Raw genomic sequence first — 12,075 nt, forward strand, 5'->3', positions numbered from 1 at the left:
GTTAGTTTCATTCACAAACCAAATAAGATCTTAATCATTCAGATGTGCATTCAGATTCGGACGTCTTAATCTTAATGAATACAAATGAGGCTAAAGTGTTAAAATTATTATGAATGTTTATTGATTTCATAAAAAGTGCAAAATAGGATCTAAAATTGTGACTACATGATTGTTGATTGTTTAGTGTCAAATTTGTTAAAATATTATTTCATACAGTGATCATATTATATAAAATAAACATTCTATGTCGATTTTAAATCACCGTAATACAAATTACATAAGTCATTTATCAATAGCAAAAAAAATTATGATTGTTAATTATAAGCCGTTGTTATATGTGAAATAAATCTCCAGGATCGTTCTGTTCATTTGTAGTGCAAAATCCCCCACAAGAATATCGCCACAACAAGAATAATTTTGAGGAGGTTGAAACACATGCTACAAATTGAATTTATAGTGGGGGTCTTTTACAACCTCCACACTTAAACCGCCATAAAAAGAATTATTTTGCGGAGGTGGACACAAACACCACAAATTGAATTTATAGAGGAGGTCTTTTGCAACCTCCACACTTAAACCGCCATAAAATGAATTATTTTACAGAGGTTAGCACAAACGCCACAAATTGAATGTGTAGTAGGGGTTTGTTATGACCCCTATAAATTAACCGTCACAATTTAGCAGTTTTTTGTAGTGTTCATCTAGTGTGTCAATTTTATTTTTGCTTATATAATTTAATAATTGTTGGCTAGAGACTCACCCATGTATCATATTTCTAGTTGACATGCAAAGTTGAGTTTCTTTTTTCCTCCATTATATATAATTATTACTTGATTGACTGAACAATGACTAGATGTTCACATTCATGAATAATTTCGTTTGAACTTGAATTTGAATTAAGATATTATCATAACTCAAAGAATAAAGTGTATGCAAATTTTATCACTATCTTAGAAATTAATTTAGAAATGTTGTTTTGGATAGACACTCAACTCAAGGAACACGAGATACAAAATGAATTAAGAACATAATAGTACTAAAAATTAAAGGATTGTTGTTTGAACATTTTTTTAAAATAATATTTTTTGAAGAAATAATTGTTGGACATTATTTTAAAACCTAAATACATGCTATGAAAGTGATAGTGCGTTTGAGGGAAAATGCACTTTTGAATAAAGTGTAGCAAAATATATTAGATAGATGGATGTATATTGGATTTTTGAAACTTTTTGACATAAATAAAGTCCACACATACATTTTTATTGTGACTTGTAGTCATCTAATTCTCTCTTATTTTATCCTTATAGTTTTATGATAATAACTTTGGTGGAGAAATAAAATTTTATTGGAGGACGGCTAATGGATAATATATAGTGGAAAACAATTGTTATCTAAATAATTCAGATTAAAGTTTAACTTCCAAATTAAACAATAAAGTGTTCTATGAATGTAGTGGGATCTAAGGGAGCATGTGATTTGCTCTTTTAATTTTATAACATGTAGCAAAGGTCAACGTGCACTTTTTGAAAAGAATAAAAAGGGTGCCAAAATAGATAGAGATGATCACCACAAAAATATATTGGATAATTTTGAATTTTTTGGCATTAAATAAAGATTCAACACTTGCTAGTAATCAGTAATTGCCGATAATTATGATGAGAAGTATAAAATTTTGCATATTTAAATGAAAATATCAAATTTGAATCTTAAATATATATAAAAAAATCATGTAAGAATATTTTTTCAATGATTTTTTATACAACACATGAATATAGAATCAAATTTAATTTAAGTTTCTATATAAATATTACATTTGGAGTGAAACCTAAAAGGAATGCTTCTTGATCGTTACCTCTTTTTGTTTAAATAATAAAAACTAGAGTTAAGTATTTTTTTTCTTAACAAAATGAAGAATCGAATCCTCACAAGTCACAACAAAGTAATAATTACCTATTTATTCTTTTCTCCTAATTGTTTTACACTACATCAAAAATAATCTTTAACAACAATTAATTAAGAGCAACTTTCACATATAACAAACATAAAAATCATATTTATATGTTATAGCTATAGTTTGCATAATTGCGCTTCATAACAAACTTTATGTTTGCTATGACTATTAATATATATATTTCGCTATACATATACAAAAGAAGCAATTGTATAATCTGTTTCGGTATACATATATAAAAAAATCATTTGTATAATATGTGTGTCAAAACGAGAGAGACGAAAGAAAATTGAGAAGGGAAAGATTTGTATTTGTATAATCATAAGTGCATAAGACGAAACTATATGTATTTGTATTTGTATATACAATTTTCTCTCACTTTATACAAACATAAACACATTTTATACATTTGTCTTTGTATAAAGTGAGAGAGGCGAGTGAGAGTGGCGAGTGAGAGTGGCGAGCGAGATCTGGGAGAGGGGAGAGAGGCCGGGGAACGAAAAGATATGTATATATACAATTTTTCTTTCGCTTTATGCAAACACAAATGCATTTTATACATTTGTGTTTGTATAAAGTGAGAGAGGCGAGGAGAGACTGCCCAGCGAAAAACGAGAGTGACAAGCGAGAAATTCAGGGAGAGAGGCGAAATGACAACAGTTTGCTACGGGTTACAATTAAATCAAACTGTGGTTATAACATTTAATTTGAATTAATAGTTTGTTATTTTATACAATTTTCCCATTAATTAATGACAATAGCTTAATTGCTACTATAAATATATTTTTAGCGGCAATTAACACTCTTATAAATGTCTCCAAAACCTTTAGCGACATTGGATCTAATAACAATTAGCTAATGCCAGTAAAAGGTTTAGCCCTCTTTGTGATTGTATATATTATTACCGCTAAATGGTGTTTTTATTGTAGTGTTATGACTGTCATTTTAATTAGGGAAAATGGTCTGAAAAATACATCAACTTTGGCCGAAATTGTAGTTATGATATCAAACTTTATGGAGGACCTTTTACCCCTGCACTATTTAATAGTGTATTTTAAAGGTATATATGTGCCCCGTGGACACATTACTATTTATACTGATGCAATATTTATGATGTCCACGTGAACACACATATACCTTTGAATACACTTTTAAATAGTGCAGGGGGTAAAAGGTCCTTTTCAAAATTCGATATTGTTACAATAATTTTGATCAAATTTCAAATATATTTCAGACCTTTTTTTCTTTTAATTTTTAGTGGACAAATTTTATATTGGAGGGCGGCTAATGGATAATACAAGTTAAAACAAAAATGGTAAAAAGGAAGAGTTCTTTTTTAATCAATTTTTTTCTTACCTCGTCATGGATTCGTAATATTTATTTGATATTAAATTTAAAAAGTACATAGATTCTATTTTGATTTATTTGTTTTATGGAAAGTATGATTCTATTGGTTTGTTTATATAATTATTCTTAACTGGATTTGACTTTTTCAAGAACAAAAAAATGGTTCGAAATAATATTAATTTAGATTAGCAAGATAAGTAATGCACTCAAAAGTCATTAGCACGTCCCGTTGACAATTTCATTTTGGGAAGTATCATATATGAAAAAAAAAAGAAAAAGAGATAAGGATGTAATGGAATCTCCTTATTTTTTTTATTTAAATGATTTTAAAATTATAAAAATAAATAAATATTTAAGTGTTAACAAAATATATATAAAATCTTTTTCGATGAAAAACACCAAATATTAATAGAAGTTATTGCATAGGGAAAATAGTTTGAAAAATACTCTAACTTTTGTCAAAATTGCTATTACGATACCAAACTTTGGAAATGACCTTTTACACACATGTACTATTTAATAGTGTATTTTAAATATATCTATGTGCCTACGTGGACATCATAAATATTGCATCATTTTAAATAGTAATGTGTCTACGTGAGCATATACCTTTAAAATACACTATTAAATAGTACAGGGGTAAAATGTCATCTATAAAGTTTGGTATTGTAACACAAATTTCGGCCAAAGTCAAAGTATTTTTCAGATCCTTTTCCCTATTGCATATGTGTTGCATTTAATTTTTTTAAAACATAAATTTACGATTATCTTCGAAGTAGATTAAATCACGAATTCTAATTGAATTAAAATCCTCAATATTAAATTTCATAAATTGAATTACAAAATTTTAAAAGTTAGCTTTTCATTGTATCCATCTCAACCATTATTTCATATAATTTAGCAAAAAAGATTATTTTCTTATTATGCTAAGTTTTATTTTGCGCATTTTATTTTTATCATTAATTAAATAAAATATATTTATTATCGTTTTTTCTTTTTTTATATCTATATTGATATGTTGTATTTCAGTTAACAGTCCTCTCAGAAATAATCTTTTTACCTCTATGAGATACGAATATGAATTGCATATATTCTACCCTTCTCAAATTACATCTGTAGAATTTCACTGAATACATTATTGTTGCAACCAAATAAAATCATATCAGTATAAAGAAATAGATTTGAGTTGGATTCTTCTGCAAATTTAGCAAGCGAAAAAGAAGCATAATTATCATTTCATTTCAACCAAAGAGAAAAAGTATGAGTTACTTTACCTCAACCTCAAGTTTGAAAAGTGGCCCTTAAACCTCTTTCTTTTTTAGTTTCTCAGTTCAATATCTGCATTAGAGTTCGATTATTTTAAATGTATACAATATAGAGTCCCATTCGGGAGAAACGCTCTCTATGAATGATTTTTTTTATAATTAAAATTTAAACCCAAAACCTCTAATTAAGGAAAAAATAGTCACATCAACTATACCATATCCTTTGACGATCTTAAACCTCTTTCTATTTTAAAAAAAAAAACTAATAACCAGTCCAATAAGTTCCAAAAAAATGGGTGTTGGATATTTCAGTTTATCCTGAAGGGCATTTTAGTCATTGAACCAGACAACAACATAATTAAAATGTTAATAATCAAGAATAAGCTAATCCTATAAAAAAAAGTTTTTCCTTAACAGAGACAGGGAGAGTGACCTATACATAAAATTCCAAATACAAAAACCCCACAAAGAACACAGTGAAAAATCCCTCACCTTCCCCACTCCCACCACTTTTTCTCTATGATACAAAAATAAATAAATAAATTAGGCCTAGATTTCTACTTCTATATATATGTAGATGCAGATGTATGTATAATCTTGAGAATCTTTAGTGAAAAAAACTTCCTTTTTAGCTTAAGCATATGTATGTAAAATAAATACAAGCTAAATTTGTGAGTTTTTCTTGAAAGGGGGTTTTCTTTAACTGCTGTCATCCCCAGAAAAAGAAAGGCAAGTTTCTATTTTGTGTTGTTGTAATTTTCAATTTACTTGAAGTTCCCATATTTTCTTGAAATACCTAATGGGGTTTCTAAATTGGGTTACTTTTATTTGGTATTGGATCTTTTGTCTGACTAATCTTGGTATTGGTAAAATTTTTGTCTTTCTAAGGTTTGATGTGTAAAAATTTGAGTTTTGTGTGGAAGAAGTTTGATTAGGGGAAGTCTGGTTTATGGAAATTGGATGTGTGTTGTTGTTTTGGTTTCTGGAGCAAAATGGTTGGCTTATGCATCCTTGGTGTTTATTTGACTATTGGGGTTTGTTTTCTTGGTAATTTTAGTGGTGAAATTTGATGAATTGTAGGGATCATGTAAATCTTTGTTTTGTGTTGGAAAATTCTGGGTTTAGCTGGTAAGTCTGCATTGCGTTGGTGATGTCTCATCTTCACTGAGTTAGAAATATATTCATTTTTGCTTGTGTATTATCATTTGTTTGTAGAATTGAGGTTTAGGTGTAGTAATTGGAACTGATTTTTAGTTGCAGGTAAAGTAATGAGTTTCTTAACCTCTCAAAATTCTGTTAATGGACTGTAATGCGAAATACAGTATATGACATGATTGAAACGTAGAAGCTGATAACTACCAGAAATACTCTGGACCCAAAGGAAAAAAGAGAAAGATGAGCTTTTCTTTTTGTGGATCAGATATGTGCTTTTAGCTTTTCTGATGCCTTATCTGGTTCCCCTGGGATTGTGCAGTTTGTCATCTTGATTCCACTTAATTAATACCGTTCACTTACAGTGCGGAAGATAGCTTGTCTACCAAGCTGCTCATTTGAGGAACTAGTCGCTTAAAAAAAAAAAAGCAAGGAGGATTCAGATGTCACACAAGGGGAATTCCATTTTAGCGGTTCTCCGAAGCCTTATCCCTTACGAGCGTGAAATGCTCTATTTTGCGCTCTTACCCAGGAATATATATCTTATTAAAAGAAAAAAATGATTCATGTGACATTGTGATGGTTAGGTATAAAAGAAGTAATTGTCGCTTGTCATGTCAATAGACCACAGCTCTGCATACATTCCAGTTCCCTTTATGGGTTTATAGCAGGATATAGAAGCTGTGGACAATGTACAAATTTAAGGTGAAAAAAATGGCAAAACTTGTTTGTTGGGGATGCAGTCCTAGAGAACCTTCTTTATGCATTTGTGCATACTTGTACTTGATAACGCATTAGTCCCGAGATAAGTCATATCCAGTTGGCAATTGCTGTAACACTTGGTTCACGTTGTAAAAATCTTTTATGAAAAACAAGTGCCTGAACGTAGTTGGTTGACAAGGTTTCGAATTGCATGTAGTTGCTTGATATATTTTTCTTTAATTCTGCATGACACCTAAAGATGAGTTTGATGTCTGTCCAAGTTGGATTGCTTCTATTATTCAACTTTGTGAGATATCAACTATTCCTACTAACAGTCTATACTGTAAATTTTTGAGTAGATCGTAATTACTTGGGGCAAGTCTAATAATGCCTACTATTGCTAAACATGATGGTCGGCAGCTGGAGACTGGGCTGCGAATTACCTCACAATCACCTACCCAAATGCAGCCATGGTGGCAAGGTTATGGTGATAATACTATGCCTTTGGCAAGTGAGAATGCCGTTGCCCAGGGGAAGTCTGAAGGTGGCAATGAGGAAAAAGAAACAAAGGCGCTAGCCCTGGAATCTGGTATTTTCCACATTACATACAACAACGTGAATGTTTCATCCATTAGTTTCTACCTGTATCTTATTTATACATCAACCACACTGCTGGCGTCGGATGATAAATCCTGAAACAGGGTGAAAACATTAATTACTAAACTAGAAATGAAGTCTTCTTTTCAGTTTTCACTGAAATGTACCTTATTTTGATGTTGAAGAACAGAAATCTGTGTGATGAATCCAAATTTAGCTGATTACTTGCAGCTTGAGCTAGAACTGGTCGAACTCAATGTGTTTCTGCAACTATTGTCCACCTCTTTACATATTCTTATATTTTGCTGTAGTCCAGATATTATGATAGTGAATAAAGGAACAATTAGTCGAGTTTCTTGTATATTCTTCATGATTGGTCCAGCTACTTCCCGTTTCTTGTGTTTGACCTTCACAACCATAGAACAAGCATCAAATAACAACAGACCACTCCTGGCAATGCAGTCCTCTTCTATGCTAGCCTTCTAAAAAGTCCTTCAATTTTTTCCCAGCCAAATAACATGTACAATCTTTGCATTTACCACATCCACACATTTGATTTGAATTTGATAATATAAAATATTGCGGTGACAAGAAAATATGAATTTTAATGTGTCAGACTAGGAAATTTTGAAAGATAAACCAAATAAAAAAAATGAAAAAGAAATATAAAAAATAATATCAATACAAGAAGTGACACCAATAACCACACACACACTCACACACAGAGTCTATGAATTCCTTCGACTCTATTCAATCTGAAGCTTTATTTTTTTACCCGTACTCTTATGACTCCACATACTAACGATGTTTATCTTCCTTTTGCTTTTTTTTTTTTTCAAACCTTGATTTGCATGTGGCGTTTTATTTGTGATGTGATTTATATTTTCAGGATCAGATGGAAATAATGAGCAATACAAGCAGCACCTCAAGCATTTTGCTCCCACAACTGCTGCCATCATGGCTGAGCAGCAGAAGGAATTCACAGGTCATTCAGCTGTAAGTTATTTCGTCTTCCCTCTCTTTGTCCATAACTGATGTGCACAATTACTTCTAGCTGGTTGTCATTAGTTGAAGTCAAATTGATGGTTTCATTCTTTCCATGAATGGCTGTCTATTACATTTTGAAAGATTTATTCAGTAACCTATTGTTGCAGATGTTGGCGTCATATCCATATCCAGATATGCAGTATGGCGGAATGATGACTTATGGGGCACCTGTAAGAACAAATCTCTCTAGCGTTTTTTTGCAGATACTGATAGTTATATGCCATCAACTTCGAATTCTGCGCTTTTTCGTTTGTGTATGTAGTCAGTGCTAATGTTATGTTTGTGTTCTCTCACTTTGTTGTTTATACTAGTGAAAAGAAAAAGCCACTTGACTGTAAGGAGAGGAGCTCCGTCCCTACTCATCAATTAAAGCTTCCCCCCTCTTTTTTTTTTCCCCTCTAAAACCCCAAGCTCCACTCATTTTGGAACTTCTAATCAGACCTGGCTGAACTTGGAACGACATGGATCAAAGGGTTGTTCTTGCCCTACTGGTCAAATACAGGAAAAATAGGGATGGATTTCGACCTACAATGTGTTTGTCAAGTAGAAATGAGTGCTTTATTCTGTTTTTTCCTGGATGTGAGGGTAATATGTTAGTAATGGACTGCTGCTATGTGATATTTGCTAATCATGTTTTCTTGTTATATACTCCCTCTGTCCCAATTTATGTGACTTACTTTCCTTTTTAGTCGGTCCAAAAAAAAAATGATACATTTCTATATTAAGAAACAATTTAACTATAAATGTCTATTTTACCCTTAATAAAATGATATACAGCCACACAAATTTCTGTCATTCATTTTGGACCACAAGTTTTAAAAGTCTTCATTTCTTTCTTAAACTCCGTGCCGAGTCAAACTACCTCACATAAAATGGGACGGAGGGAGTATAATGGTTACATTATTCAAGACACTTGTTTGGTTTTAACTCAATGCTATATTTGTATATGTAAATTGCATTAAATCTCACCCTCATTGATTGGTGGAGTTGTATGCATTTGTACATGGTACTTGCCTTTGGCCTTTAGCTTCTGCACTTCTAACTCTGTATTATTCCATATCTGAAGGCAAATTACAGGTGAAGCAAAACATTACCTAAAAATGTTGTGTTGTCAGGTACATCCTCACTTATTTGAAATTCATCATGCCCGAATGCCTTTGCCTCTTGATATGGAAGAGGAACCTGTCTATGTGAACGCGAAACAGTACCATGGAATATTAAGGCGAAGACAAATAAGAGCTAAAGCAGAGCTTGAAAGGAAAGCTATTAAAGCGAGAAAGGTATAATCAGTATAAGGAAGCACTTCACCTCCAGTCTTTTTTCCCCATGAGGGGCAGACTGAATTATCTTATTTTGGACATAATCTTCATATCACATGAATTTTCAGGTTATTGGTATTAGTAAATATATGAAGTTATAATCGGAAAACATGTCCAATATTGTTTCATAATTGACTTAGTAACTAATACCATTCCACAGTCTTTTGAAAAGTTGAACAGTTAATGCTAACAAGTAAGGCTGTCTAATGCTAAGAAGATGAGACTCTCTTAGGAAAGGAAAGCTTCATTAATAGCAAAAAGAACTACTACGCCTCAATAGTACATAGTTAGGGTTTTCTATAGGAATCTTTAGTGTCCATTTCACTTTATTTGGACCCTTCTCATTTCAACACTTAATAATTTGTCTTGTTAGACAAATCAAGTTTTTCCTTAAAACTAGAGGTTCTCTACTGGCATACAATTACAAACCTGTAGACAAAATAAAAAGATTTCTAGCAGAACGTAAGCCTAATGTAAGTGTCCCAGTACAACTCTGTCATAATACCAACTGGTTGGTATAACCTATACAGATCTTTTGTTTTCATTGTGTTTCTTCTTCGTTATAAGTATATTTTTTTTTTGTTTGTTTGAACTCTTTGCTAAATTCACGTGGCGTTTAAGAGATTGTTGGTCTAAAGCTTACATTGCTGGTTCAAAACCTAGATAGAAGGAGGGTTGCGCAAAGCTAGTCAAGTTATGATGAAACGGGTTGTTTACATTATATTTAAATGTGTTATCTGCTGTAGAACATATGATAAGATGCTGGTTTACACTATTAATTTGTGGTTTTTCAGAAAATCATGAATATTTATGTTAGAGATAAGCACCTTGTTTTCCTGCAAAGAGACGCTTCTAGCTCTATTAGTTTCAACTCATATCATATGGAGTGTAGCTTCTACTTTGTTTTCTACTCGTATCATTGGAAGTATGGCCTAATAGAAATGAAATGCGGGGTGATTATAGTGTTAAAGTTATCCTGCCTTCTGGTTCCATTTGTAGAGCTCAGTTAGTTTCAAGGTCGGGCTTGCCCTGTGAATGATATTAGCCTTTATAATAAGGAAAATTTGATGTGGAAAAGAATTAACTTAGTTCATGCATATGGAAAAGGTGCGTTAACTACATGTAAATGGATGTATTTGCCTTTCCATGAATAACAGCTGAGCTATGCAAAAAGAGATGTCTGAGATTTGTAGTAATGGCTGCTAGTGGTTTGGGAAGTGGTTTTCCTGGTAATGTATTGTGTGGTTGAGGGAGCTCTGTTCTGTTCATTTTACAATATCTCATTCAACTGATGTCCTACAAGGGAACTAAGGAAGGGAGCCGAAATGCGAGAGTACCGAAACTCTTGCAGTACTAATTATGTTAATTTACATAACCAAACAATCATCTGATTTGTTATATCTTGCTTTATTGAATTCTAAATCAGTGGGCAAGTCTCAAGATTTTCTCTATGGAAGGATCAATATCATTCTTTATAAGTTTTTTCATATACTGTGAGAGGAGGAATTAAGATGTATGCTTGACTTGGTTAACCCTTATTTAAGTACAGAAATAACTTATATATGTGAAGGTCCTGTGATGCTGTGCAAAAGGTGGCTTTTTATAAGTACTATAACTATCTTATATACACTGAGCAGAACATTAGATCAACAATTCTGTATGTAGATTGCTGCAGTTTCTAAGAACTTCTGTATGCAGATTGCTGCATTTTGGCGTTTAGTGCCTATGATATGTCGTCACTAGTTTTCGTAAGACATGTTGATTAAACCGACATTGGTTTGTTTGTATTTGTTAGCCATATTTGCATGAATCTCGGCATCAGCACGCTATGAGAAGGGCAAGGGGAACTGGAGGCCGCTTTCTGAATACTAAAAAGGGCAATGACATGGACTGTACACCAGAGGAGACGAAAAAATATGGGGCAACCATTCCAACTCACTCTGGCAACTCGTCAGGTTCTGGGAGTTCTGATCAAGGGGGAAAGGAAGGATCTACAGTTCAAGACATGCACAAAGGACACAGCCACAGTTTCGCAACTGGCAATGGCCGTGGTTCATCTGTGTATTTTGCCCAGAGCACTGGAAGTGAGCAAGGGAATGGCCACTACGGTCGCGGAAGTTGGAACCTGCTGGTCAATCAGGGGGCAGCTTCCAGCAATTAAGAAGCTACACTCCACTGATGGAGGGGTCAGCCCAGCATTTTCTTGTGCCATGGGTCCATTTCTTGCATCGTTCATGCAGGCAATGCTGAACATACATGCAAGGTGGCATGGGGCTATGCTCAGGCAATTCATTCTTGGCTTGGTTACTTGTACTATATGAGCGTCGATGAGGAAGAAAATAGCATATGGCGAGTATGATACGTTACAAATTCGCCATTTATTTGTCTTTCCTCTCACCCTGTATGTAAATAAAGAAAAATATATGTCGGAATGTAAGATTAGAAGCAGCTTGGAATCTGATACTTCAAAGTACTGCAGCATCATGAATGTGTTTTGGCTATTTGTTGGATGGGTTTGTAAAATTGACACACACTGAAGTTGCTTTTATGCTGTTTGCTTGATTTTCCAATGAGGATCTGCAATCCTATCATCCATTGAACACTTAATTCTTTATCTAGTACTCTAATAGGTCGTTTGATACGAGGGATAAAAGATAATAATTTTAAGATAAAATGCAGAGTTATTTTATTCCGT

At 32.8% G+C, this 12,075-nt stretch overlaps 1 protein-coding gene across 2 annotated transcripts; it reads left to right on the plus strand.

Moving 5' to 3' along the window:
- Nucleotides 1–5,010: 5,010 nt before the first annotated feature.
- On the plus strand, nt 5,011–11,875 carry LOC125833650 (nuclear transcription factor Y subunit A-7-like). Of its 2 annotated transcripts, none has more exons than XM_049512819.1 (6): nt 5,011–5,292; nt 6,777–7,006; nt 7,904–8,010; nt 8,169–8,231; nt 9,177–9,341; nt 11,176–11,875. In XM_049512819.1, exons 2-6 carry the CDS (start codon nt 6,805–6,807, stop codon nt 11,539–11,541), a joined length of 903 nt encoding a protein of 300 aa, XP_049368776.1. In that variant the 5' UTR covers nt 5,011–5,292; nt 6,777–6,804; the 3' UTR covers nt 11,542–11,875. The 2 variants fall into 2 exon arrangements, with proteins under 2 accessions (XP_049368776.1, XP_049368777.1); XM_049512820.1 differs by having other exon boundaries at nt 5,043–5,292; nt 6,838–7,006.
- The last annotated feature ends 200 nt before the right edge of the window (nt 11,876–12,075 follow it).

This window comes from Solanum verrucosum, unplaced genomic scaffold (assembly GCF_900185275.1).
Source record: "Solanum verrucosum unplaced genomic scaffold, falcon-dt-bn FXZP01000307.1, whole genome shotgun sequence".
Taxonomy (NCBI): domain Eukaryota; kingdom Viridiplantae; phylum Streptophyta; class Magnoliopsida; order Solanales; family Solanaceae; genus Solanum; species Solanum verrucosum.